The sequence below is a fragment of the Castor canadensis genome, chromosome 9 (genome assembly GCF_047511655.1).
Source record: "Castor canadensis chromosome 9, mCasCan1.hap1v2, whole genome shotgun sequence".
Lineage (NCBI taxonomy): Eukaryota > Metazoa > Chordata > Mammalia > Rodentia > Castoridae > Castor > Castor canadensis.
The window spans coordinates 97092642-97120559 of record NC_133394.1 but is presented as its reverse complement, the minus strand read 5'-3'; the positions used below and the strand labels follow the sequence as shown (position 1 = coordinate 97120559).

The 27918-nt window shown below is 35.1% G+C and overlaps 1 protein-coding gene across 5 annotated transcripts in view; it reads left to right on the top strand.

Moving 5' to 3' along the window:
- Slc4a4 (solute carrier family 4 member 4) overlaps positions 1-26164 on the top strand; it is a 421377-nt gene extending 395213 nt beyond the window's left edge. For all 5 annotated transcript variants that reach the window (XM_074042041.1, XM_074042042.1, XM_074042038.1 and 2 more), the window contains 8 exons: positions 58-236; positions 1374-1446; positions 9714-9782; positions 12143-12316; positions 13285-13446; positions 18571-18667; positions 21212-21291; positions 22006-26164. In XM_074042041.1, the coding sequence (XP_073898142.1) occupies positions 58-236; positions 1374-1446; positions 9714-9782; positions 12143-12316; positions 13285-13446; positions 18571-18667; positions 21212-21255 (798 nt within the window). In that variant the 3' untranslated portion in view covers positions 21256-21291; positions 22006-26164. The remainder of the gene's footprint in view (positions 1-57; positions 237-1373; positions 1447-9713; positions 9783-12142; positions 12317-13284; positions 13447-18570; positions 18668-21211; positions 21292-22005) is intronic.
- Positions 26165-27918: the final 1754 nt, after the last annotated feature.

Here is a 27918-nt window from a genome sequence, read left to right as displayed (position 1 = left end):
AGTACAGCTAGATGACAAATATGAATATTTTCTCCACATCATTTGTTATTTCTGCAGAAAGGAGCTGGGTATCACCTGGATCTCTTTTGGGTGGCCATCCTCATGGTGGTGTGCTCCTTCATGGCTCTTCCGTGGTATGTGGCTGCTACCGTCATCTCCATTGCTCACATTGACAGTTTGAAGATGGAGACAGAGACTTCTGCACCTGGAGAACAACCAAAGTTTCTAGGAGTAAGGTGTGTTAAGTCAAGGGAAAATGGCTCTACAGAACACACTGCTCATGCATCAGTGTTGTCAAGCATAAAGAAATGGGTGAATTTGGAGGACGGAGGGCTAGTGATGATTAATTTATTCCTAAATTTTCTGTTCCAGAAAAGAGTAACTTTTTATCAGAGAGTTTTTAATAACTCTTAGTTCACTTCTCATGGTACATGAATTTCCTTTGATTATGAAAAGATTAAATGATACAACAGAAAAATGCAAACAGGTCATTCATTTTCTTTAACACAAAGTTGATCTTGGTGCTATAGTTCCTACTGTATTTCAAATATATGTAAAGAACCTAAAACCTTTGAGTCTACTATGATTTCCAAGATTCTATGAGGAAAAGGAATTCTTTTTTTTTCTAGTCTAGTTTCTGTCCCCATAAGCATTGAGAAAGTTTGACCTTGAAGTGTTAAATTTGGGTAGCCATGAAGGGCAGTGGTAGAAGACCTTATGCTCTGTCAGGTGCTTTTTGAAGTAAACCCTGCTCTTAAGTGCTTGGGTGCATAGCTCACATGACTGAGCCACCGTTTCCCACGCCTCAACAGTGGGTGATTCTTTCTTGGAAGATGGGGGAGGGGTGTTGGATGGGAATCATATTTGTTAAAAAGTACTTTTGTTGTTATAGATTTGGAAATTAGACTGGTGTGATTTATTGCACTCATGAAATTTCCCTGAGCTGTTTGTTAATTAGAATGCGGGACAATGTAATATCTGTCTCCTATGAAAGAAGGTGTAATTACACAACAAGACAAGTTGTTTAAAAAATAAGGGCTTCAAGGAGGCCAGTAATTGATGGACCAAGAGCAAGCGATTTTTCTTTCTTGATTCTAAAAGGGGCAAAAGCTTTAGCTGAATCACTTCTTTCTTCATGAATTCAAGTCACATATGGTACTAGTTTTGAGTTTTTACAGTTATGTTGATTCATATGATGTTCTTGAGGTATTAACTTACATGATATGAGCACCTTTGCTGTTTTAGACAAACATTGATCTGGTCAATGTATATAGTCTTTCCTTTTTCTTTTTTTTTTTTTCCTTGAGGTGAAAAGACAAGCGCATGTTTATGAAAACAAGAGGTAGATTGGTAATCTTTTGATTTGGTTTCAGGGAACAAAGAGTCACTGGAACCCTTGTGTTTATTCTGACTGGTCTGTCAGTTTTTATGGCTCCCATCTTGAAGGTAAATATGTAAAACACTTGCCTCTTCCTCTTTCTCAGAACACTGACTGATCATTGGACATGTGAAGAGTGAAATATTTGCAAGATTCTGTAACACACTGAAGCAGGGCTCAGATAGAAAGAGGACTTAGGAAAATTGTTTATCTTGATTTCCTTCTTACCCCTTTATCCCTTCCCTTACTATTATTTTTGCAGTTATTTGGTTGAGCCACATACAACTACCAGTATTCAAACTTTCTGACCTGAGAAAGACAGTTTCGTTCAGTTCAATTGAACTAATCTTTCTCCCTTGTATACATTCACAGTTTCTACTCTACTTGTTTTCATAGCCATCCTTTCTTCCATTATCCTGTACTTCCTTGTACCTAAATCCTGCCCCTCCCTTAGACTCCTGGATACCATGAGTGAGCTTTAGAGAGGAATGTTTTAATATAGTAATGGTAGAATATTTAGAAGGTTATGAGTCAACATATAGGTTTGGTTGTCAGGGTAGGTATCTTCCTAGACAGACAAATATAAACTATATCTGAAGGCCTTTTGAAAAACAAAACTAGACAAAACACTATTGTTAATAGTTTTTGCTCATGAAGCTTCCAATTTTCTTTTGCAATACAAATTTTTTATTCTTTTTTCTATTATAGAAACAATGCTAGCCAATGTTTTTCTTTTATTTATTTATTTATTTGGTGTTACTGTGTTATAACTCAGGGTTTTGCCCTGAGTAGACAGGTGCTTTACTGCTTGAGCCATACCTCCAGCCTCTAACCAATTATTGGTAACTTGTATTTATGTTTTGTACCACAGTACAAAGCACAAAAATCACCCATAGATCTGTTAGCTGTGATCAATCAATGTAATATCTTTCCAATTTTTTTTCTTGAATTTTTTTTTCACTGTTCTGGTGTTTGAACTCAGGGCCTACATCTTGAGCCATTCCACCAGTCCTTTTTTGTGATGGGTTTCTTTCGAGATAGGGTCTTACAAACTATTTGCCTAGGCTGGCTTCAAACTGTGATCCTTCTGATCTCTGCCTCCTTAGTAGCTAGGATTACAGACAGGACCCACCAGCACCCAGCCGAAAATTTTTATTTTAAAACAATTTTAATTTTCAGGCATTCTTCTTTTGGCATTACTGGATTCTCACACTTGCTAGACAGACATTATACCATTTGATCCACATCCCCACCCCTTTTATGCTTTGTTTTCCAAGGAGGGTCTTGGGTTTATCCTCAGACTGTGATCCTCCTACCAAGGGCTTCCCATGTAGTTGGGATGGCAGCCATGCCTTACCACACCCAGTTAATTAATTGAGATAGGGTCTCATGAACTCTTTACCCAGGCTGACCTCAAACCATGATCCTCCCAATCTCTACCTTCCAACTAGCTGGAGTTACAGTTGTGAGCCACTTTGCCGAGCCTTTGATTTTTAAGGTTTTTTAAAAGCTCATTTAATTATACAAGTAATAGAGCAGTACATTTTTCTAAAGAATTCAAACAATACATATGTACAGATAGTGAAAAGCAAAAGCCCTCCACTTTTCTCAGATTTGCAAATTTTATACAGTGGCCAATTGAGTGAATTTTAGAAAAGTGGAACTATCACACTTGTAAGTTAACGAATAAGCTACATTAGGTACAAAATACTTGATAAATAGTTAAAATATTTATTTCTTTTGTCCTTGGTTTCCAAGGACAAACAATTGTTTGGTTAAATTAATTTCTGACTAGATTCATGGATAAAGGATGATGTTTCTCAGGTAACACATGGAGATTTAAGGTTAAAAATAACCTCAGGGAAATTGTTTCTGGTTATGTGCCGAGGACCTTAAAAGAATATAGAATCTACGTTTTTTTCAGGGACAGAGGGAAATATTGTCACCTTTGCCAGTTGAAGGCAAGTTAGGGGCAGGCTTGAAGTGGCTTTCCCGGTATCAGATCCACCACCCAGTGCTTTATGTTCATCTGTCTCCTGTAGACACCAGCATTGAGCCAGTAAAAGTTCCTGACAACAGTTATACCTCACAATGAGATGTCACCTGGGGAGATCAAGTTTAGGGAGTTCATTTTTGACAATTGTGACCCCATATTATGGAAGACTCTGCTAGAAATGACTATCCCCTGAGATTCCCTAAAAGTGGGCTCACTGCAAAGTTTCTCCTATGGAATCTTGTAGTGCTTAGTCACTGGGAGGGATAAATGGACAGAAGTCTTTTCAACACTTCAAATTTACAGATCACCATTTACCCCCATTTTGTCTTTCATTTGTATAAAATTTATTTTTGTTAGTACAGTATAAAGTCCTAATTCAGAAAAGCCTGATGTATTTAAAACTCCTCTTTTGTATGAATGTTACTGCAAATTGACTTTTCACCTTAGTATCTGCAGGAAGGGATTAGAATACAGAGAAAGAGAAGTATAGGGGATCAGTGAGCATGAGCTTGCTTTTTCTTTGGGGTATTTACTAGTTCATGTTTTGGCTCACCCTCTTCCACTGCTAGTATCCATGGTTGGGCCTATTTCCCTTGGCAATTTTGGGTAACCCAAAGTGTCACTGAATGCATCAGTGAAAAAGTTAATTAAGTAAATATTTTTAAGAAAGGTTTTGCCCAAAATGAGCTGGGAACTAGTGACTCACATCTGTAATCTTACTTACTTTGGAGGCTGAGATCGAAGGACTGCAGTTCTAGGCCTCCCAGGCAAAAAAATGTGTGAGACCCCCATCTCAACAAAAAAATGCTGGGGGTGGTGGTGCATGCCTGTCAACCCAGTGATGTGGGAAGCTTAAAATAGGGGGATCATGTCCAGGCCTGCCTGGGCAAAAAGCAAGATTCTATCTCTAAAATAACTATAGCAAAAAGAGCTATGGGGCATGGCTGAAGTGGTAGAGTACCTGCCAACAAATCATGAAGCCCTGAGTTCAAATGCCAGGACTGCTTTGTCAATATAGCTCACAATATATTGTGGAAAATCTGTGTTCTGGTCAGCAGACTGTAGCTCATGTACCCTTCTCATCACTGACGGTTGAAGAGGTTAGGTCCACTTATCAGACTCCTTGTTAATTCATTTATTTGAGAAGTCACTATAAGAAGCAGACGTTGAGGGTACAGTTTAAGTAAAACCTAAGTTACAACTAAGGAAAATTCACAATTAATCATTGACCTCAGAATTCATACAGAAAGTGATGTCAGAGGTTACCTTGGAGGAGGGAACATTTTTCCTCCATGTGACTATGTGTTTTTTAAAGTAACAAGTGACCACTTTAGAGAATGGTTTTGCTTAAAAGTTGCCTTTGAAAGTTAGATCAAATGAATGAGAATGAATGAATGAGAGAAATTTGTGACTTTTACATTTTTTTAGTAAAATGGATCAGCACCTTGTCTTTACAACTTTAATGGTCTAGCAATTTTCTTTCCTGCATCAAGCAATAGGTAGCTGTTCCCCTTGCTTGCTTGTGCAAGCTTACTTTGAACATGAAGTTTATGACCTCTGTTTTGATCTCTGTGCCGAAATCTGTCTTTCATGTGGAAGAATGTAAGGAATTACAGTGTGGCAACTTTAAGTTCACAAGGATGCCCCTTGACCCTAGCCAGCTACAGTTTTACATGCCTCTAAGAGTGGAATCTCACCACTGATTCAGTACAGAACTGCTGGGAAGCAAGAATAACTGGCTTCCCAGGCTGCCTAAATGGCTTCTGTGGTGTTTCTGCAGTGGAAATAGTGTATGTTATTGCAAGTATGCTATATGGGGAAGCTGGTGGTGACTATAGTGCAGCAAAAGATGAAAGGCAGATCCTTGAGCTTACTTTTCCTATTTTTCTGGCAAGTGTCAAAAAAATAAAGATCAAATAAAGTTCACAGCTACTTCTCTTGCCTTTGCTTGAATTAGTTTATCTTTAACATGAGGAGTGGCCAAAATTTAAGATTTGTTTAGTATTCTGAAGTGTAGGTCATAACATTTAATTTGTACTTAACAGATACTTGTTGCATTCTACACTCTGCTCCAGTGCCAGGAAAACAGAGAGAAATGATGGTGATGGTGGTGGTGGTGGTGGGACAATGATAGTAGCTACTACTTATTGACTTTGTTATCATATTAAGGGCTCAGCTCAGATTTTTAAATTTTAGTCCCCTGATATCTACAAAAAGGTTACTAATAATTGTCTCCATTTTACAGATAGGAGAAATTATTAATAACGCACAACAGTGCACAAAATTCCTAAATGATAGAATCAAGATTTGAATTCGGATAGTTTTGGCACAAAGCCAATCTCATAATCCTCATGGTTTGCCACCTTTTAAAAATAAAACATGATATTTGCCCTCAAGGAGGTCATTTACTTTCTTTTCCCATGAGATCCTCTTTCCCAGCTTCTTTGGTCCAGTTTTGAGTCCTATTACGTGGAGGAAAATATGGCATTTTCACTGGTTCCTCATCAGACCTCACGCCAGTTTCTTCAGTGATTAGGGCCCAGGTGGCAAGTCAGCAGCTTTTTGATCAGCTTAAATTTTTAAGACTTAAGAGAATGAGGACATTATTTTCATAACATGTTGCTGAAGACAGTTATAAATGAAAGGGCAATACAGCGGAGCGTCAATAGAATAGGGCTTCATGTCTGACCTCTCAGACATCCTCTGGTCTGTGTCCTAGCCACACCTAACATTGATGTCAATACCACATTGATTATTTATTGACTATCTATTATGAGTCATGCCCTGGATCAGATCTTTTCTGCTATGTAGTCTTTTTCATAGCCTCTTTCTGAGTTGAGGATTCTGAGAAGAAGAGAACTAATCATTTTCTCAAGGTTACATAGCTGGTAGCTACAATTTGAACCCAGGTCTGTTTGACTTGTATACCCATACTTTTAATCAGGACATCAGGATCTCATTCTGGGTTTTACACACACACACACACACACACACACACACACACACAGTGACCATTATATTGCTTGGGGGGGGTCCTATATTGAATTCCGTGTTGGACAATTGTAATCTCTTCTTATTATTCTTACCCCTTATCTTTATTCTTTCCCCTTTCACATCTTCCCTTCTGGGAATAATCTACTACAAGCAGCAAATCAATGGGAGGTACAAGTGAAAAAGTATAGAACCACATGCACCAGAATTTGAAACTTTGGGGATGTAATATGAATATGTTAAATTTTACTTTAATTTAATCTGAGTTTTGTTATTCTCCTAGTTATAGGATCAGTCATTTAATATTTTCATTTTTAGTGTTTGTTAAATGTAATATTACTTTATACCTGTTTCTTGGCTTTCTGGGAATGATTAATTACTTACATAATTTTCTTTGCACAATTTTATCATTTGGCAATCTCAGTGTGCCTATGAGCCTTGTGTTTTTTTTTGTTTTAATTTCTCCTGTCTTTCTTTGTAAAAATGCCTACCTGCTATTACTATTTGTATTATCCTGGTTTAACTTATGATAGGATCTCATCCTTTATAAACACATTCTTTTCCTCCCTTTGAGAAATTTCTACTGTGATGAATGATTCTGGTGTGATTAATTTTTAACGATTGACCTTCTGATGTGACTCATGAACCAAATTCAATAAAAAAAAATACTCTCTAACCCAGTGATTCTGTCAGGTTTCACTAGCAGTTCCATATTGGAAGATTTTTTTTTTATTGAGATGTGCAATTATAAAGAAAATTGAGAATCTCATAAGGCATTTGTATCATATTGAAGTTGAGCAAGAATTGACTTTTTAAAGCCTTCCTTATACTATTTCATTCCCAATAAAGAATGTTATTTATTTCTTAAACATTTTTATTAGTATATGTACTTATATGTGGGATTTCATTGTGACATTTCCATATATACATGTATTATATCCCATTTTAGTTCATCCCTTCCATTATTCTCTCTCCTACCCCATCCCCCTACTTAAAGTGACTTAACAGGTTTCAGTGTTTCATATTCATACATGTATAGAAAGTACACAAACTATATTCACCCTCCTTTGCTCTCTTCATTTATCCTACCCTTCTGTTCATGCCCTTCCCTTAACATGACCTGTTTTCCATTCCTGTTTTTCATTGATTGTCTGTTGATTGTTCAGTGGAGTTTTGCCTTGTTTTTTTTGCCTGTAAATATATTGTGTTTAAATTAGTCTAATCCCATCCACTACTCTTCCCCTAACTTCCCCTACCCTGTATTGTTCAACAGTTTTCACTGTGTCTTGTTCCTACACAGATGTGGTGTATTTCGTTGTTATTCACGCTATCATTCTTTTCTTCTTTTCATCCTCCCTTCATCTCCTCTAACAGTCCCACTTTTGGAAACATGTTCTGTATATATTTATATGTATATATGATAATGGTTGTATTTATATTAGATCTGTCTTCCACATATGAGAGAAAACATGCAACCTTTGTATTTCTGAACCCGAAAATCATCTTCCTATCTAAAACTATTTACCTACCCACACCTCATGCCATTTTGTGTTAACAGTACTTTCTGCTTTTATTTTGTGGTAGATGATTAGGTAAATTAACTTTAAAGATAAATTCAGAGAGAATGGACCTAAGACCCAAGTACAACTTTCCTTCACTTTGGCATTAGAAGTACATTAGAGGAATATTTGGCTAAGCTCAGATAAGGAGTGAGGATAAGGCAAGAGGTGGACCCTTTGTGTCACTTTCTTTCAAGCTAGAAAATGCTTTTGCCATATTAAAAAGTCACTATTATAGGAATTCTGTGTAGTTTTTCATGAATGGACTATACTTCTTTTTCTCATTCTACCTCTCTCATCTTATTCTGAGAATTAGAAATGAATTAATAAGAAGTCATCACAAACTTAGGAAAAGTGTAAGAGGCCTAAAAAAATGAGTCAAAGTAATAAAATGGTTCTTTGTTAGTTTTATTTTTGGTAAACTGATACAGAAAAACTGTAAGGAATAGAAGCATTTATATTACTTTAAAAAAAAATAGAGGCTTATCTATCTCATGTGGCTTGAACTTGATATGTCCAGCTCTCTGTGTTGACTTCTGGGCATTATGACACACTGGCTTCCTGTCTAACAGCATGTCCTTCCTACACCCTTCAACATTCAGGTCACTTTTTTCTTTTTCTGAGCTCAAGATAAAAATTAGTTATGTTTGAAAATGTTAGTCTTTTTAAAAAGAAGCTTTTGCTTATTATAGAAATAAATATATTTATTCCACACAAGTTTAACCACTCCTGTGGCTAAGCAGTAACAGTTGGACACAGTCAAGAGGCATTTTAGAATTTGCTAGCTCTCACATGGTGACCTAAAGGTCTTAGAGAAAGAACTGCTTCAGGAAATCACAGAAAGACACTGTTAGGAATTGTGCTTCACTTCATGCATACGGTAGTTCTTTAAAAATCACTCTAAAGCTATAAAAGACAGCCTCCTTTTTGGTAAGACTGGCCTTAATTGACTTGAGGTTTTAGTATTTTGGCTTTGAAAAATCCTGAAATTACTTGAGCTTCTTTTCAATATCCAACATTTTGTTGTCCAGATGGAAGACTTCCCACAATCAGAATCATGCTTGATTTGCTTACATTTCACAGGTCTAGGAATAGATTAAAATTTACACACATCACATTAGAACTTCTTATTGTTAAAAGTGCTTCACATTAATGTAAATGGTTTCTGCTAAATAATGCATGGAAATGTATTAATTCAGTTTTAAAGATGTGTATTAACCCATGTGTGTAATTAATTGCTTCCAGATGTTCCATGCTCCTTTTAAGAAACAGGGTTCTCATTATTTTGTCCTTTTAATATTCCTGAGAAGAAAGGGGAAAATTGTTTGATGTTTATTTTATTGAAGGAGACATTCACACACCAAATTGATAGAACATTTGACAAAAATTATTAAGGTAAAATTCAATAGACTGTTCTGAAAGGATCTTGGCCTCCAGAGTGAGGCAACTTGCTACTGCTATTTCTACCTCATAACCCATGCAAGTATCTGGGTTACATAGTCTATTGCTTTTAAGTGCAAAGGAAAACAAGACTTTTTTCTTCATTACTTAAAATTATTATTAAGGTCATGTTTGTTCATTGTAAAAAAAGCAATCATCTAATGGAAATTAATGTCCCCTTCATTTATTTCTTCAGAAGTTTTTCAATTGGTGAATAAAGCACACTAATTATGGGTTGCTATGTTATTATTTATTCTTTCAGTTTCAGATTTAGTCTTTAAAGTATTTCTCTCCCTTAATGTTTTTCTTTTTGTTGGTTTTAACCTTTATCCATTTTTTTCCTTCCCAGTTTATCCCTATGCCTGTACTGTATGGTGTGTTCCTATACATGGGGGTGGCCTCCCTTAATGGGGTGCAGGTAAGTTTTCCATATCAATCCGAGTAAGTTTTCTAGTTGTAAGAAAGATCTAGCAATATATCTTTAAGGAAAAGTGCTAATCATTATTTTAGAGATGAGTCTCTAATATATTTATTATTTCTCCACCATTCACCGGCTTTTCATTTCTAATTTAATCAACAGAGTTAGCTGGTATCAACAAATGTTATCATAAATACTTATTCTTAAAAGGATGTTAAAAATCATTTGACCAGGAAAGTAGGAGAGCTGTAGTTTTTCTTTCCATTTCTTCTTCCTCTCTCCCCATCACTCCTCTTTTTTTCTGTGGTGGAGGTGAGGGGGGGGTTGTGCAAAAGCATCTAAAGAAGGACATCTTCTTTCGGTGTGCTCTTCAAGGTAGTATTTATACTCTTGCCTTAACCCTATACTAACAACAAGTGATTCTTTCTGCATTCCAAATGGCTGAGCTCAGTGATCAAAAGTTTTGTACCAATAAATGATTAAAGCCAATGTGTATTATGTACTGTTTTTGTCAAAAACTTTAGCTGTTCACAACTTTGGTAAAACTGACCCACATTAAAAAAAAAAACAAAAAAAAACATTAGGGGAGACTTTGGAAGGGACTTTGTCTTTCAATTGAGGTTTAATTTAATTGGCACCAGGAAACTGGAAGTTCTGCTTTCTGGCACCTTGTTAATTGTAGCTTTATTTAGCACTCGGTAATGTTTTAATGAGAAAAGACTGCATGTTCTGTGAACATCATAAGAATTTACTTGAACTCCTTCAAAATAGTCCTTGTTTTCATTTATTGAATTTAGATTAACTTGGTTTTAATGTCAGATAGAGTTGGACAAGTGGCCAGATCCCCAAAAGAAAAAGGGCTATTTTACTTTTCCCTGTTTTGGTCCATTGAATAGAGTTCTTGGGATATTTGTTACAAAATACAAAGTGGTTCTTCATAGACTGACCAGTTGAATGTAAATGTGAATTTATTTGTGCCCATGAAACTTTGAGAAAGTATAAATTTGTAAATATATTTCCTTTTATCTTCCATTTTCAACATTCTTTATTCCCCTAAATGGAAGAATATGGGCCTAATATGACCCGTAAACTGATAGTTCTTATTTTTGCTTGTCCTTAATGACCTGGTCTAGATCAGAAGTTAGATTCTGTATGTTCCAGGGGTTTTATTGGTGGTTGGAACTTACTACATGTCTATTAAAGAAAAGAAAAGAATCAGCCTGTCATAATAATAGAAAACCATACTGAGAGACAGCTAGTAAGTTTCTTAAATTTTTCAGTGTTACTATTGTCTCTAATGCCTTTTCACTTTACTTTTTTCTTGTTTTTTTTCTCTTAGGAGAAAAATCTTACCTTAGATTGATTTAGCAATCTTTATAAATCTTTATGAATGAGAAGGGTTCCAAGCCAAAAATATCTCTAATGGGAGAAATAGATAGGATATTACTCCAGAGAAATTGTGATATTGTAGTTTACTTTTACATTTCTCCTTTCCCTTCAGAAAGAAAATACAGATATTACCTCCAAATTGTTATAATGATTCAACTCAATAACTGCTTACCAAGCATCTTTCACTAAAAAAACCTTACAATGGGTTCTTAAATTTCATCTGTTCACAATCATCAATGTCAACTCAGCAGTTATTCTTTGCATGCAGCACCTGGCTCGTAGATACTCAATTGTCATTTCAATACCTATTTATAAATGACTGTATGCTAGTTTCTCTCAGATTCACCTATCTAGTTGTCCATGTGTAGTTGTCTTATTGTAATGTTCATGTGGCTTTTCTCTCAAAAGAAATAGTGATACATTGTTGGATGTATTAGTCAAGTTATGCCACAGATAAATAAATATGGAACTATCAGTGCCTTCCCATTTTTAGATTGACTGCTTCCTTTGTATCCTTAAAAAATCCCTGAAATGTATGTGATGATAGCATCATCTTCTTGTCTTTCAGGCATAGTAAGATATATGACTTAGATTTCTTCCTTCAAGTATATCATTGCTTAAATAGGCATAAAATCCTCTCTCCTGAGACTCAGAGAGTAAAAATAGAAGCTAAGAGATAAGCAGCAGAATTTACATTTTGTCTTGTGATTTTAGTCTTTGGTGGCCATTTTATCTCATATATCTGCATAATATTCCTGCAAAAAGTAGGAAAAATTTTAAAAACTTGTTTTATGGTCTAATTGTGCTAGACTAATTTCTGCACTCACTAACCAGTGCTTTGTCCTTTGAAAAGAACACTGCTTACCTAAATTATAGAATATAAATCAGTAGTGGTTAGTTAGGCATAGTGGAAATGACTGCAAATCAGCTCTTGAAGTAATGCAGTTGGACTCTTCCCCTTTCCTACCCAGTTCATGGATCGTCTGAAGCTGCTTCTGATGCCTCTAAAGCATCAGCCGGACTTTATTTACCTGCGTCATGTCCCCCTGCGCCGAGTCCACCTGTTCACGTTCCTGCAGGTGTTGTGTCTGGCCCTGCTCTGGATCCTCAAGTCAACGGTGGCTGCTATCATTTTTCCAGTCATGGTAGGCTTTCCTATGCTGATATTATGTGGTTACTGTGATATGGATGACATCAGTCTTCTAGGTGTGACCCTAATATTTTTCAGCTTTGACATCATCACTTTGACCAGTTGTAATTTAAGTTTCCTGTGCATATGACTTCTAGGATGAACCTTAGAATCATGCTCACCTGAATTCAAAATACTGGCTCAAGTTCATACTGGTCAGTGAACCTCCTTGAGCCACCATTAACTCTTCAGTGAAATGGGTGGCATTGTCGTTGTTTTGAGCATTGATAATAAAGTTAAAGTGTAAGCCAAATGTTGACACCAGTGTACATCAGTTATTTTTTAAATACTTTACAATAGAACCAATCTAAATAAAAATAAAGTACATTTTAGTCCAAATAATAGATGTGTTTGGGGATTTTTAAGAAAAATCATCTGGTCCATTAGAAGAAATGGAGTGAGGTGAGAAGCTCAGTTTTTGAGGCTCTTCTGTTTTGTGTATCATGCCAAGTTTAAGGCTGAACTCTGTAGCCATGCCACAATAAAGATATCCTAGTGTACCATGTACCATGTCTTGTACTGATTTTCTTGATTTTCAAAAAGCTATATAATTTTAAAAAATTGAATAGTTAGAAATCATATGCAGGCCGTTTTTTTGCCTTTTAAGTTTTAGTTGTTTTATTTAACATCTAACATGGAAGGAAATGATTTTGAAAAATAATACTTTTGCATTAAAATTCTAATTGAATGCGATCATACATTTCAGTGCAGAAAACTAAGTGAGTTTCAACTGAGACTTTCATGAAACGATTATCCCTTTGAAGAAAATGATTATGGGCTATTTAGTATAAACCTACTCATGAGTTCTACCTTATACAAAGACTAAACAGGCTTCTGCTGACTTTGATGGGGCAATATTAGTGCTCATTCTGACTTCATTTTATGTCATTTTTTTTCCATTCTTTTAATTTTTCTCCCTTCCAGATTTTGGCACTTGTAGCTGTCAGAAAAGGTATGGACTACCTCTTTTCTCAGCATGACCTCAGCTTCCTCGATGATGTCATTCCAGAAAAGGACAAGAAAAAAAAAGAAGACGAGAAGAAAAAGAAAAAGAAGAAGGGAAGTTTGGACAGCGACAATGATGATGTAAGGAGCTTTCTAAAATTCCAAAGTAAAACTAGTTAAAAAAATAAATGTGTAAAATGTACTTTTTTTTTTCCTATGCTCATAGATTTATTTCAAATAAAATTTGAAGCAAGGATTTTGGTTGTTTTTTTTTTTTTAATTTTTGCCATTTCAATACACAGGAATGCATTTCCACACAGGTATGTTAGGTTAAAAATACATGCATAATTGTGTGTCGATCCAGGTGAGCAGAAAATTTTAGAAATGTTCTACCTGAATTTAAAGTTTATTTGCATAGGAGTTATCAAGTAGTACTTTGAAAGATCAAACTATGAAAGATGAGGAACATTTGGAGTCTAAAATACACATGAGCATATATTATACATACACATACACAAGCATGAGAAAATAGAAAACTGGCTGCAGCTACAGGGATTATTCCTTTAAAAAAATCAAAGACTTTCTAAATTGCCACTATGAACCAAAATATCCTATGCTCTGTAAAGGTACAGAATGAAATTTTACATTATGAAAAACAGCATTTTCCCCAATATTCAGCTATTCCATGTAATCTTATAATCAATCTAGAATAAATTATTCTACTTTTTTGTGATACTGAGGTTTTGAACCCAGGACTTCAAGCTTGCTAAGCAGGAGTTCTACCACTTGAGCTACCCTGCCAACCCAAAAATTATTCTAGTGTGAACAATGTGAAAGGAAAAGGAAAACAAAGTCTTAAGGAATATTTATTTTGGTAACTTACTCATAAGGAATAGGCAAGAAAACAATATCAATGATTGTCTTCATGAGATGATCATTTGTACAACTGATGTTATCTGCATTTCCAGGAGCCAAAAATTTGGATTCAAAATAATGATTTAAAAATATCCTACAGTGTAAAAACAAAACAGAGCTTAATTTTTAGCCACTATCACTCCCAACTATACTCTTGCTTTATTTACCCATCATTACCAGAGCTTTTACTGGAGTAGTCCAGAAGTTATTTGAATGTATAGGAAGAATAATTTTTATTTTTTATTATTTATTTATTATTCATTTATTCACGTGTGTACATTGTTTGGGTCATTTCCCCCCGTCCCCCTCCCCTACCCTCTCCTCTCCTCCCCCCCTCAGTTCCAAGCAGTTCCTGTTCTGCCTTATCACTAATTTTGTTGAAGAAAAGACACAAGCATATTAAGGAAGACAAAGCATTTTTGCTAGTTGAGTTAAGGGTAGCTATACAGAGAGATTCCTAGCATTGCTTTCGTGTACACGTGTTATGTATGACCCATGTTAATTCATCTGTAACTGATCTTTACACTGATTCCTGATCCCCTTCTCATGACAACCTCTGTTGCTTTAAGGTTTCTGTATTAGTTCCTCTGGAGTGGGGACATCAAATGCTTTCATGTTTTGGGTTTTCTACCTATTCCTATATCTCCTGTATGTGCTCTCCCCTTGTCATGTGATCCAGATCCAACCACATTGCTGCATTTGCCCTAGATCTAAAGTCTACATATGAGGGAGAATATAACAAAACATAAAATGTACTTCTTTAGACCTGATATTAAATGGCTGAGTTCTAAGAATTTTTATTTGACGGTTTGCCTCCATTTGCCCTTTAATTTTCCCACTTTTTTTATGTTTTCTAAAAGCTTTCTGTAACCATTATTATGCTAACAATGACATAATGATTTCTAAAAATCTTCCACCATATTTAAAGAACTCTAACCTCAATAGATGGAAAGGAAGTTTGCTTTCTAATGCTGTAAAATGTAGTTGGCTTGTGATTGATAACACAGGATTTATATTTCAGATGATAACTCGATTTTATGTAATTTTAAGTCTGCTGTGGATGGATGTCACAGAGGCTTATTTGAGTAGGCTCTCAGCCAAAGTCCTATGCTGTTGTATTATACTAGCATTGTACTTATACTAAAATGGCTTGCAGTTCTCTCTCCATAACTCTTCTCAAAAGAAAAGGAAAGGGAATTGGAATTTAGGATCTTTTTACCTAATTATGGTGGTCAGTGTCATAGTCTAGATGGTCCTTCTGCAATTAGGTGATTCAGTTAAGAAGTGAAATAATTGACATTTTATTTTTCTTTAGGAGACCATGTCACAGAAATACAGATGCTCTGGTGGGGATCTGTAATCAATGCCAAGAGAAAAGCTTGGGTATATACACACACAGTTTAGCCCAGTAGCTTTTTGAAATGATTGCCAAATGGTATTCTTCATGTGAAATTATTTTCTGGATTTTACACAGTATCACAAGTGATTTTTTTTCATGTCATACCCATTCTTAAATAGAAATATAGTCAACTTTTAGTGTCTTAGTACTTGATAATTTCAATTATGCATGCCTTGTCCTGAATTGTTAAAACAGCTCTTTAAATGTGTGTTTTTGTTCTCATTTTACAGATGAGGAAATTTAGGCTGAGAAATGTTGATATTTTAAATTTTTCACATATTAAACTTTTTCAGCCTTATTGAGGTTTAATTGACAAAATCATATGTAAAGCACACAATGTGTGCTTTGCTGTCCACATTTAAGTAATTTTTCTAAATGTGCACAGTCACGAGCAGTAAAGACGAAGCTATCATCCAAGCCCATCTGCCTATTTCCAGTTGATCAGGCTGTCTTATTGTATTCTTTTTGTAGAACTCAGATATAATACAGTGAAGGAAGGCAGCAGACAGAATTGGATTTCAGGCAAACTGATCCAATAAGAAACAACGAAATATACGAGGCACATTTAGCTAAAGAGAAAAAGGGTTTGAGGGAGCTTTTATGACTGTCATCATCCATCTTCAGTGAGAGCAGGTGTATAGATTTTCTGCTTCCAATGATGATACAAAAAGAGAATGCATTTCAACTGTAACAGAGATTAACATATGGTATCAAAAAGAATGACATGCTTACACATTGAATAGAAATCAAAACTTGAAATGCATTTCTGGACCATTCAAGACAGAAAAACAAGTTGCCTGAAATATTCAGATGGTTAAATCAGTATTTTATCTTGAATTTTCAAAAGAGATACCTCAGTTTATGACCATAAACACTAAAATTTACTGAACATTACTAATGTATGAAGTTATTATTATGGAATCTTCTCTAATTTTTTTTTAAATTATATAAAATATCAGCTTTGGACAGTGTTTTAAGTGTACTGGTCTCTAGTGACAAAGTTGGATCAAATGAGTTCCTGAAATGTTATTACAGTTCTTAGATAGGATTTTCAACAAATCATATTTTATTTAAATACTGCCATTGTTTTGTTAATATTTACCATTTTCACCCCATATTACCGATAGATGACAATAGTATGTGTGATACTTATTTCATTTCTTCTTCCACTTCTCTACTCCACCCCTACTAAAACAAATAAACGTACATTTGTTCCTAGACTGAATGCAGCCAGGCAATGAGAGTACACCTAATGCAGTAAGTTCTAAGTGTTGAGCCCATAATTTGAGGATTCTGCATTTGAAAGGTGGCTCTTCTGATGTTCATCTAGTAATTATGCAGTGTGGGGTCCATTATTACAGGAATCCACATCAGGACACAGGGTTAAACTCTAATGTTTATAAGCAAAAACAGTGGAAATTTGGGCTTGCCAACATTTTGAAGCACCCATAGCCATTTCTGAACCTGTGTGGTAAACTGTGATTAAGAGTTGGTTGCCAACTTGTCCATCTAACCACTACTATTTTGGAAAACTTTGAAATTATGACTTATTGTTCTTGACATTGTCATGAAGAAAGATGCCCCATGACATTATCTTCATGTGACATGTTAATTATTTTTTTCTTTTTTTGTCATTGTAAGTGTAGCATCTTAGTTCTCTAAAAGGATATTATAGCTCATTTCCCTCTCTAGACTCATCATAAAAGGAACTTTTGATATAGATAGTAGATTTTATTTTATTTTTTTATTATTCATATGTGCATACAATGCTTGGGTCATTTCTCCCCCCTGCCTCATCCCCTTCCTTACCACCCTCCCCGCCTCCTCCTTCTCCCCCCAACCTCCTTGATACCCGGCAGAAACTATTTTGCCCTTATCTCTAATTTTGTTGAAGAGAGAGTATAAGTAATAATAGGAAGGAACAAGGGTTTTTGCTAGTTGAGATAAGGATAGCTATTAGATAGTAGATTTATGTTAAAATTTTTTTTTTATCTCTAGTCTTCCTTTTTTCTTTTTCATTTCATGGTGCTGAGGATCAAACACAGAGATTTGTGCATGCTAGTCAGGTGCTCTACCCCTGAGCTATGTACACCCCCACCTTCCAGTTCTCTTTTTTTAATTTTTCAACTAAAAATTGTCTTCCAAACAGACTTGGATTCAACACAACAAATTTTTGAAGAAGTAAAGTGGTATTCCTGAGAAAATCTATGGGATAGGTGGCCTGGTCTTTAAGCAACTCCATGATCAGCTAGTTTTAATAACCTCCTTGGTGTGATTTTACGATTTTAGTCTGGTTATGAGTCTCTGCTTATCTGACCATTATAAGTACTTCCTGTTGGTTTTATTTTTTCAATTTTGCTAATGTTTTTCAAACATCTTTGCTGCAAGCAAATTGGAATGAGATTTTCATCATAAAATAGGATCTAATGGAGTAATTAAGGAAGGGAAGTTTCAAGTCTGTATAGGGTTTATTGATGATTGTGGCTGTTAAAATAGTCTTTGACTTGTTTTGGAAAGAATTAGAGGTTGTGGTTTTCATGGAGGCAGAATCAGAAAATGTAAAGAAATAAGAATTTTAAGACCATATTATAGTTTGGAAATTTTCCTAGATTTATTCTGTTTTCACAGTGAGATTATTCACTTTAACACAACAACCTGTGTTTGCAGATTGAGAATCCAGTTTGGGAATACTTTATAATGAAGTTGCAGTCTAATCTCCTTGGTGAAGTTCTAGTTTAAAAGGACTCAGTCCCACTAACCCAGAAGAGAACAGAACAAACGCAAGGGAGAAACATGGTGTAGAATTTGAAATGTTAGCAAACTGGAAATGATTAGGGGTTTTCTCTTTAGTCTTATATAAATTATAATATGATAGCTTTGATTGATACTGGGATGTAGGAAAAGCTAAATAGTAAAAACATTCTAAAAATTGTTGTATATTTCTTTCACAGTCTGACTGTCCATACTCAGAAAAGGTTCCCAGTATTAAAATCCCAATGGACATCATGGAACAGCAACCTTTCCTAAGTGATAGCAAACCTTCCGACAGTGAGTAGACCTAACCTCTTGCATGGTAGCTTGACTATGATTTGCACCTGGAGAGAAAATACATTGGAACTGTCATCTGCATGAACTTTCCCTCTACTTTGTCTTCTTTTTTTTCCTGTGTGAAGATTTATCCATAATTTTTATAAAACTTATTTTTCCATTCCCTAAGTTTTATTCTTACTTCTTTCATCCATAACTTTTTAGAATGTCTTTTTTTCCATCCCAAGACATCATCAGTTTTCTTTTTTCAAATTGTTAAACCTGTAACCATGTTTTTAATGGATTCTCTCCCTCCTCCCACCCCACCACTGCCATTGGGATTTAGAACTGCAGTTTATAGTATTACATCACGGTCAGTTACTGTTTGTCTTCCTTAGGCTTCAACCGATGATCAAATCAGCTCAAAAGAGAAATTGCATAATGGGTCTCTCAATGATCAACTAATCAATATTCAGAATTTGGATAGTTTCAGTTAAATTGGCAGTCATAAAATATTAATACGACTCTTTAGGTATAGCTTATATACGATTTATCTTCTTAATTTCTTCATTCCTTTTTAGTTATTTCAAAATCATCATTGTAAGTGCACTGGTCTTTCTGGAGTAATATCCTGGTGGCTACAGTGTAGTGGTTTGTGATATGTCGTCTTTTCTTTTGTAACTGAGTTAACAGGCCATTCTGTAGTAACATTAGTGTACATCTCTCAGCTTTTCGAATAGCAAGTAACAATTGCCTTCAAAGTACTTTCCACTTTGAGTTCTCATTTAATGAAAATGTATTCTCTTAGATTCAGATGCACTTCCAAGTTCACTGATCTGTTATAGGAAAAAAGACAGATGCTTTTATTTCTAGTTGATAATGCCATTTCATTATCAGTAAGAGGTTTGCCAATAAAACTTTGAAATGAATCAAGATAAAATATGAGAAAGTGTATTAGTTATCTATTACCAAATAACAAATTGTCAAAAGCATGTATTTTTTCACACAGTTCTTGACATTCAGAAATTCAGGAGTAGCTGACTTGGTGAGATTCTGGCTCAGGATCTCACAAGATTATGCTTCAAGCTGTTCACTGGGACTGAGTCTTCTGTGACTTGATTGCAGCTGAGGATCTGCTTCCAAGCTCTTGAAAAGCCCTTGACAGGAGGTTTTTAGTTCATTACCCTCTGGGCATGTCCATAGGACTGCCTATGATGTGGCTTGCCCTAAAGCCAGGGATAAAAGAGACAGAACCCCAAACAGAAACTGTAATCTTTCATAATCAAATCTCAGAAGTGACAGATCATCACTTCTGTCATTTCTGCCACATTCTATTGGTTGTGAAGACCAACTTTGCTGTAATGTGGGAAGGAATTACACAAGAAAAAAATACCAGAAGATAGTGATCATTGGAAGCCGTCTTGGAGGCTGGCCACCACTCTGGCTTCAAACAACAAAGAGTTAATACAGTCTTACCTTTGTTGTCTAATTTATTTCTGTACATTATAACTGAGGCTAATTCTTAGTTCATTTACCAGTGGAACTTGGTTAAGAATTTCCTTTTGAATTGAAGTTCCTCAAACCATGTTCTGACTTTATTTTTCATTTCTAGAGAATTAATGGCAAAAAGAGACTGTGATACACACACACACACACAACATGTAGGGGTTCTATGGGTGTAATAATCTGGTATACTATGTAAAGGCTACTTTAAAAAAATCACCAGCCAGAGCTGGGTGCCAGTGGCTCATGCTTATAATTCTAGGTACTTGGGAGGTTGAGATCAGGAAGATGATGGCTCAAGGACAGCCTGGGAAAATAGTTCAGGAGACCCCAAGTCCAAAATAACCAGAGCAAAATGGACTGGAGGTGTGGCTTAAGCAGTAGAGCACCTGCTTTGCAAGTGCGAAACCCTAATTCAAACTCCAGTCCCACCACCAAAAAAAAAAAAAATCACCAGGCAGAATTTAAAAATTGTGGTAAAAGTTTGTGTGCTATTTATTCTCTATCCTCTCAAAGCTCCTTTAACAATAAAAATTGAAAGTTGATAAAGTTGATATAATATTAGAAGTTTATTTAAGAAAAGAAAGAGACATGATTGTTTTGACTGAAATCTTTTCAGCACCATGGTAATCTGTATAGTTCATAAAAGAATAATATTGATTGAAGCAGAGGTGTGATACAAGTATCTCAAAAATCTTTTTTCCCCTTCTTGAATAACAGCTAGACAAGATTGTGAATGTTGAACCTGGAAAAAAATTCAAGGTCAGACATGAAGAAGATGCTATCACCCTGTAGAAATGATTCTTCTCTTACCCTTCTCAGAAGGATAGCATTTGTCCATCTCAGGAAACCCAAAGAATAGAAAATGAAGTGATTTGGGATCCATCACACTATTTAGACTCTTAGTTTGATATAGTGTTTATTAAAGTTGTCTAATCTTGTCTTTCTTACTCTTTCCAGTTATGAAAGACACCTCAATTTTTGTGAAGATTTTTATTTTACTCTACTTTTATGTTTATCAAAGATATACTACTTTTGATTCTCAGCTTTTTTTCTTTCCAGGAGAAAGATCATCAACATTCCTTGAACGTCATACATCATGCTGATAATATTCCTTTTCTTCAGTCACTCAGTATGCCAAGGTAAAGGAGAACCAGTGTTTTCTCTTGTTCCCTGGGGTGATTGCCCCACAGAGATGCAGTCAATGGCAGGCTATTGGCAGAACTCCTTGTTCTCTTTTCTCTCTAGGATTTATCTTAAATAAACTGCCCAAGGACCACAACCTGCCCCAGCATTTGCTGTTAGAACACATTCTAAGAGACCTGCTTACTCTTAGAAATACTACTGGAATTTTTCAATAGCATTAAAGTTAAACCTCAGAATCAACATTAGTTATTATAATGTTAGTGTCATGCCTGGTTTAAGGGTAACTGGGGTTTCCTGGCAGCTCTCATCCAGTAGTTTCCCTCCCTCAGCAAGGCTCTGGACATGAAAGGTCCTGCTTGATTTTCAGAAGACCCAAATCTCTGAGTGTTTGCAGAGTGTTTGGTCTTGTTGTCCTTTAATTTCTAACAACACTACCTACCTGACTGTCCCGTTTTTTGTCTTTTAGGGGTTTTTTTGTTGTTATTTTTAAAATCTAGGCATATAATTTTATGAAATTTTTACTTGAATTTGACTCTGTTAGCACCTTTATCCTATTTTAAAATATCTTTAATACAGAGGAGGGTTTAAGTATTCAAAAAGAACAAAGATTGGTACATAAGAATTCTGTACAGGTTATAAACATTTGACAAAAGATAAAGAATAGTGGATTTACTTATTTCTTGCCTTTTTTCTTTTCTATTTTTCTCTAGTCCTCCTAGAACTTCAATAAAAGTTGTGCCTCAAATTAGTGTAGAACTTGAGCCTGAAGACAATGATTACTTCTGGAGGAGCAAGGGAACAGAAACTACATTGTAACCTGTTTGTCTTTCTTAAAACTGACAGTTTTGTTGTTAATGTCTTGTTTTCTTTTTCTTTTGGGCTGTTTATTTTTTAATTTTTGTTTTGTTTCAAGTTTTGATCACTGTCCAAATAATATGGCACTCTCTCTGCTTCTCTCTTGCATAGGCAAAATCAAGACAATAGTGCACCGTTCCTTAAAAACATCATCTAAGGAATCTCCCTCTTGTTCTTATGCTTTCAGATGTGTCCTCTGGCAACCAAATTTCTCTGTCACTCAAGACATGCACAGATCCTGTACTTTTTCCTTTATAAAACAGAGGTCAAAAGTATTAAGGATTTTATAACACCTTTTATCAAAATATTGAAGGAACCTAAAACTTTAGCTTCGGAACTGTCCTTACTGACTTGTCTTTGTCTGGTAGAACAAACCCTGACCTCCAGACAGAGTCCCTTCATGCTTGTAGAGCTCCCCAGGACTGGAAAACTTGCTGCTACTCTAACTTGCTCTTGCTTGTCAACCCTAATCTTAGAGTTATCAAAAGAAGAAAAACTTAAGGTACTTTACTCCCTATAGAGAAACCATTGCCATCATTGTAGCAAGTGCTGGAATGTCCCTTTTTCCTATGCAACTTTTTTTAACCCTTTAATGAACTTATTTGTTGAGTACATCGAAGAATATTTTTCTTCCTAGATTTTGTTGTTTAAATTATGGGGCCTAACCTGCAACTTATTTTTTGTCAATTTTTTAAACTTTTTTTTAATTACTGTAAAGAAAATGAACTTTTTCCTGCAGCAGGAAACATAGTTTTGAGTAGTTCTACCTCTTATTTGTAGCTGCCAAGCTTTCTGTAAAAATTGTATTGTATATAATGTGATTTTTACATACACACAACACACAAATACACAATCTCTAGGGTAAGCCAGAAGGCTAGATCAGATTTAAAAAAAAAAAACAAACACCATGTTTCTAGCATTGATTTTCCCCTTTCTTTAAAAGAAATTTAACTGTTCTATGAAGGAGATTGCAGGAGAAGAGAGGAATTCTTATATAATGGGAGTAACTGATGTGATAATATTAGTATCTGGGCACAGATTCTGATCATATTATTACTATGTCAATGTCCTATGCAGTATTGTTAGGCATTTTTCATTTTGAAATATTTGTGTGTTTGTGTTTGTGCTCTGTGTGTGGCTGGTGCACATATGTGCAATGTTAGAAAAAAAGTGACAGTAGACAAAGGGAAAAGTTATCAAGCCCCTCGTGTCAGTTTTCCTAAAATCCAAACCACTTATGAAAAATCCATCATGGGGTTCAAGAAATTTACCATTATACAAATGATGGTAAGTATGTTTTATTACCCAGATATCAGTCACCATCCTTGATACAGTAGTCCATACTTACAATACAAAATCTATTAGGAATATTAACAGCTGATCCACTCATCTATGAGTTTTATGGGATGCAGATAGATCTGTAGAGATAGATGTGCATACACTTTAATAGTACTCTCACATGCACTTTTTTAGGAAACAAAGGCTATTATTCTTTGTGATTTAGACATATATGTACTTATACATATGTGTATTTCAAAGTATCATATTGAAAATTAGTCCTTTATTAACTAAATTGAGTATGGTATTTAAGTGTAATATTTTAAGCAAGTTACATCATATATTGAGTGTATATTAAAATTAATATTTTAAATGTCAAATCCATAATTTTGGATTCATGTAACCACAATTGTGATGTATTCTCACTATAATAGATTGTCGGAGAAGTACTAGAAGCTGAATTAAACCATTTATTTAGGTTTCGTTATATGCACTTATGGTTTCCTATTCATTCTTACATGAATTTACCTGAAATTTTGCTGCCTCTAAATTCTTATTATAAAAATTTTATCATACTGAGCTATTACTTTTACAGTAGCTGTTCATCTGAAAACTTTTAATTTTATAAAAATTAGACATAAACTACCCCAAGGTTTTCATTAAAATGTTAGTGGCAAACTACATCTCATTTGTATTGAAGTCTGAAATGACTATTTTTGGCATCACAATTGTAGTTAGAGCTATCCTTAAAATGATTATTCTATATAATCTAGCTTTCTGTTACCGTAATATAAAACTATATAAGACGCTTTGCCCTTTTTCTTTACTCATAGAAGTGTCAATGAAATGTTTAAAAGCCATGCATAGTACATTCAGCCTCAATACATTGAGGTTGTCATAAAGGCACTTGTTTATAAAAGCTCTAAATACAATTTTTTCTGATCATGAGTCACATATTTGGGGAGTTATTGCCCTCTTCATATCCCTCAGAGAACTCCATCAAGTATATGTAAAAGCTACTTGCATCCCATTTCTGACTGTGGGATGGAAGTTTGGTATTGGTGACAGGAACACAAAAAGAGTATCTTAACATTTGCTACAAGGAATAGTATCAAATCCTTTTATTACTTTCAGTGCTACACAAAGTGGCTACAATAACAAACAAAACCTGAGGTCCACATGGAGCCACCAGATTATCTGTATTCTAACTAGATTTCCTTATTGGCTAAAAACTGACCAGAGTTTTGAGTGGTTTTGTCTCTATGTAAACTAGACACAAACACAGTTCAGGTTTCTAAAAGACTAAAGACACTCATAGTTGTTAGCTGGGAGTTCCAACTGAGTGTTGGAAGGAAAAGGATGACAGGCCTATCAAAGGAGTATTTAATGCTTCTGGTTTTGCATTTGAGAGAAAATCTCTTAGAGATGCCCTTTTCCTTGAGAAAGTCACTCTTCTCAACTGTGTATAGCAACTGCTTGGAATCTTAATTATTTTGTGTGCCATTGGCAGCATCATTCCTGTCTCTTCTTCCAGTCAAGTTTGAGGAGTGAGGCTGGGGGAGGGGACTTACTGACTTGAGAAGCAGGAAGACAAAACCTCCCTCCATCCACCCCCACCTTAAACAACAGGGGAAAAACAATTGTCTGCTGTCACTAATTCAGTTTTGTGTTCATTTTTATGCACATGCAACAGCACACACAGAGTAAATCTTTTGTCAGCTATATATTGGTGTTTAATATAGAAAATGATTGTCTTCCATGTTTTTGGTTCTTTTTGTTGTTGTTTAACTGTTGAAGTACTTGAAATGTATTGACTGCTGATTATCTTTAAAACAAAACCATTTGAGTTGTATTACAGAGGTTGACATTGTTCAGGGGTGGGACAAAGCTTTCTTCAATCCTTTCCATTACCACTTCATGATTTTGGTGCGGAAACCTGATTTCTTGCTTATATTCCATGATATTTCACAGCTGCTCTTATAGCACAAACATGAAGCCCAGTGGCACCAAGTAGCTGGATATAATCAATGATAGCAGCACCTCATGGTCTGAAGGGTCTTGGTGATTTTCAGATGACAAGTTTATTGAGCTTCATGGCAGCCTGAAAAAAAGAGGAAAACACCAAAAAAACCCACAAAAAAAAATAATTTTTTATAATATTTACTAAGATATATTTTGACCATAGATTTGAATCTATCTTATTTCTTGGCTCATTTCATTGTGTTCCATGGGTACAAACAAAATTCCTGAATTCTGTTTCCTAGGCAAATACTGCAACTCAGGGCTAAAGTCACCCAGTGAAACTTTTAGAGCCAGAAGTAACTTTGTCCCAGTCCTACAATGTGAAAAGAAGGAATAGTTGCCTCTTTTTAGCCATTTTCATGGCTGGTACATATCCGTACACATTACTTTTCAGAATCAATATGCACTTTGAGATATTCTTATTTTTATTCTCTTAAGTCTTTATTAACTTTGGAGAAATGATGCATCTTTTTATTTTAAATGAAGTAGATCAACATGGTGGAACAAAATGATAAAGAACAGAAAACATTTCAATATATTGCTAATAATTTTTCCAATATAAAACCTAAAATTCCTATAACATAGTATTTTACAGTTTTATGAAGCTTTCTATTGTGACTTTTATGGAATTAAGAGATGAAGAAGATGAGATATTTTAGCATTTATATTTTTCAAAATTAAATGTATACTTAAAATAAAGTAACTTTATGCATTTACGAGTGTCAAGTGCTTCTGTTCAACTCTAACAATGGTTGAAAGCCTATTGTTTCCTTTGGGTGCCGTGGGGATTAGTACAAAGATGGGTAAGTCAGAGAGCTTTCCTCAGATTGTGTCAGTTCCTGGGCAATAGGAAAAAATAAGTGACCAAATTATATAAAATATTGTTAAAAATTTTCTGTGAATGAATTCTTCTCATGCAGCAGTTCAAAGTAAGAAAACAGGTATCAAATTAAAAACAATAGGAATAGTTTTTTGGAGAACAACATGCTGTCAACTCTTCTTTTATAAAGTTATTGAACTATCAAATACCATTTTTCTTGAATCTAGGATAATGTATGTACTCAGTTCTTGAAGTAAACCAAGAAGCTACTAAGCATAAACACACATTAAAAAATAATGACTCAAATGAACAAAATCCCAGAATGACTTTCTGTCTAGAAATGATTTCCACAAGATACATCACACTTTTTCTGGGCTTACCTAAGCTTTCATCTAATTTTTAAACTTCTCTAGCAAACTTCATTTCAGCCCTAAGTTATAATCAGAGAGTGGTGATGGTGGTGGGTTGAACAAATAGTAGAAGGATAAGAAATAGCTATTGGAAGCAGTAAAAAGTTATATTGGAAAAACAAAAATAATGAGGTGGACATTGGATAAAATAATCTCTTGATCTGGAAACTTAATATAGAGGCAGTAGCTCTGAGCATCTGAGTACTTGTGGTGGTGGCGACGATGGGCAGTAGGGAATGGGATATGGATTTTATCACTGAGCTGGAAAAAAACAGCAGAAGCCACACTCAGAGTAGGTTATGATGTAGAAAAATCTGATTAATTCTTCAACATATAGAGACTTCATTAAATAATACCATGTATAACAACTGAGTCAAAAAATTGGGATCAAAATGCACTTAGTGTATTATTGTGAACTTAAATGATGTTCATAGAGATTCTTCAAATAATACTATTTGTTTGGGAACAGTGCAGAATTGCAATGGGACTATTTTGACATGGTATATACAAAGAGTATATTTGAAAAGCCACAATAAAGGGAAGTTTTTAAAGGCAAAAATAAGGATTATGTGAGATATTTTGAAACAATCTTTTGCCACAAGGATTGGTAACAAGATGATGCCAGTCTGAAGTAGAATAGACAGTTGCTGAGTAGGTATCCTTGCAGAAATACTTTGAATAACATTACATTAGCTTTTGTGCAAAGCTGTGACTCTGGCAGTGATTTGTGATGGTTGCTCTTAGGCAATCATTGGTGAGATCCTTTCCTGCATAACCTCCCAACCGTTTTTGTTGTTGTTAGAGTTGACGCAAGTGACTCCATTTTAACTTTTTACAGCTTTCACATTATGAAAAGGAATGTACTTTTGCATTTCTGCCACTTTGCAGTATGCAACCTGGCTTTTCTGGCCTATCTTAGAACTAGGAACTAAAACATAGAAACCTCTGAGCAACCATACTATCTGTCTCAAGTTCTAGGGATGACAGCTTGAATGCCTTAGATCTGGGTGAAGAGCTCTAGTCCTTACTCAGAATCTACGTACACTTATTTTACTCAAAAATGTCAGTAAGCTTGGTCATTTGTAGATTTTTTTAAACAACACAGAACAGTATTGATAGGAAAACAGAGTTAGCAAACCTTACTACCTTAGTCCTGGCTGAAGGAGATACATAAAATATATACAAATATATATAAAATACACTTAAGAACTCAACAACCAAGTTAGGTTGAGACCAGG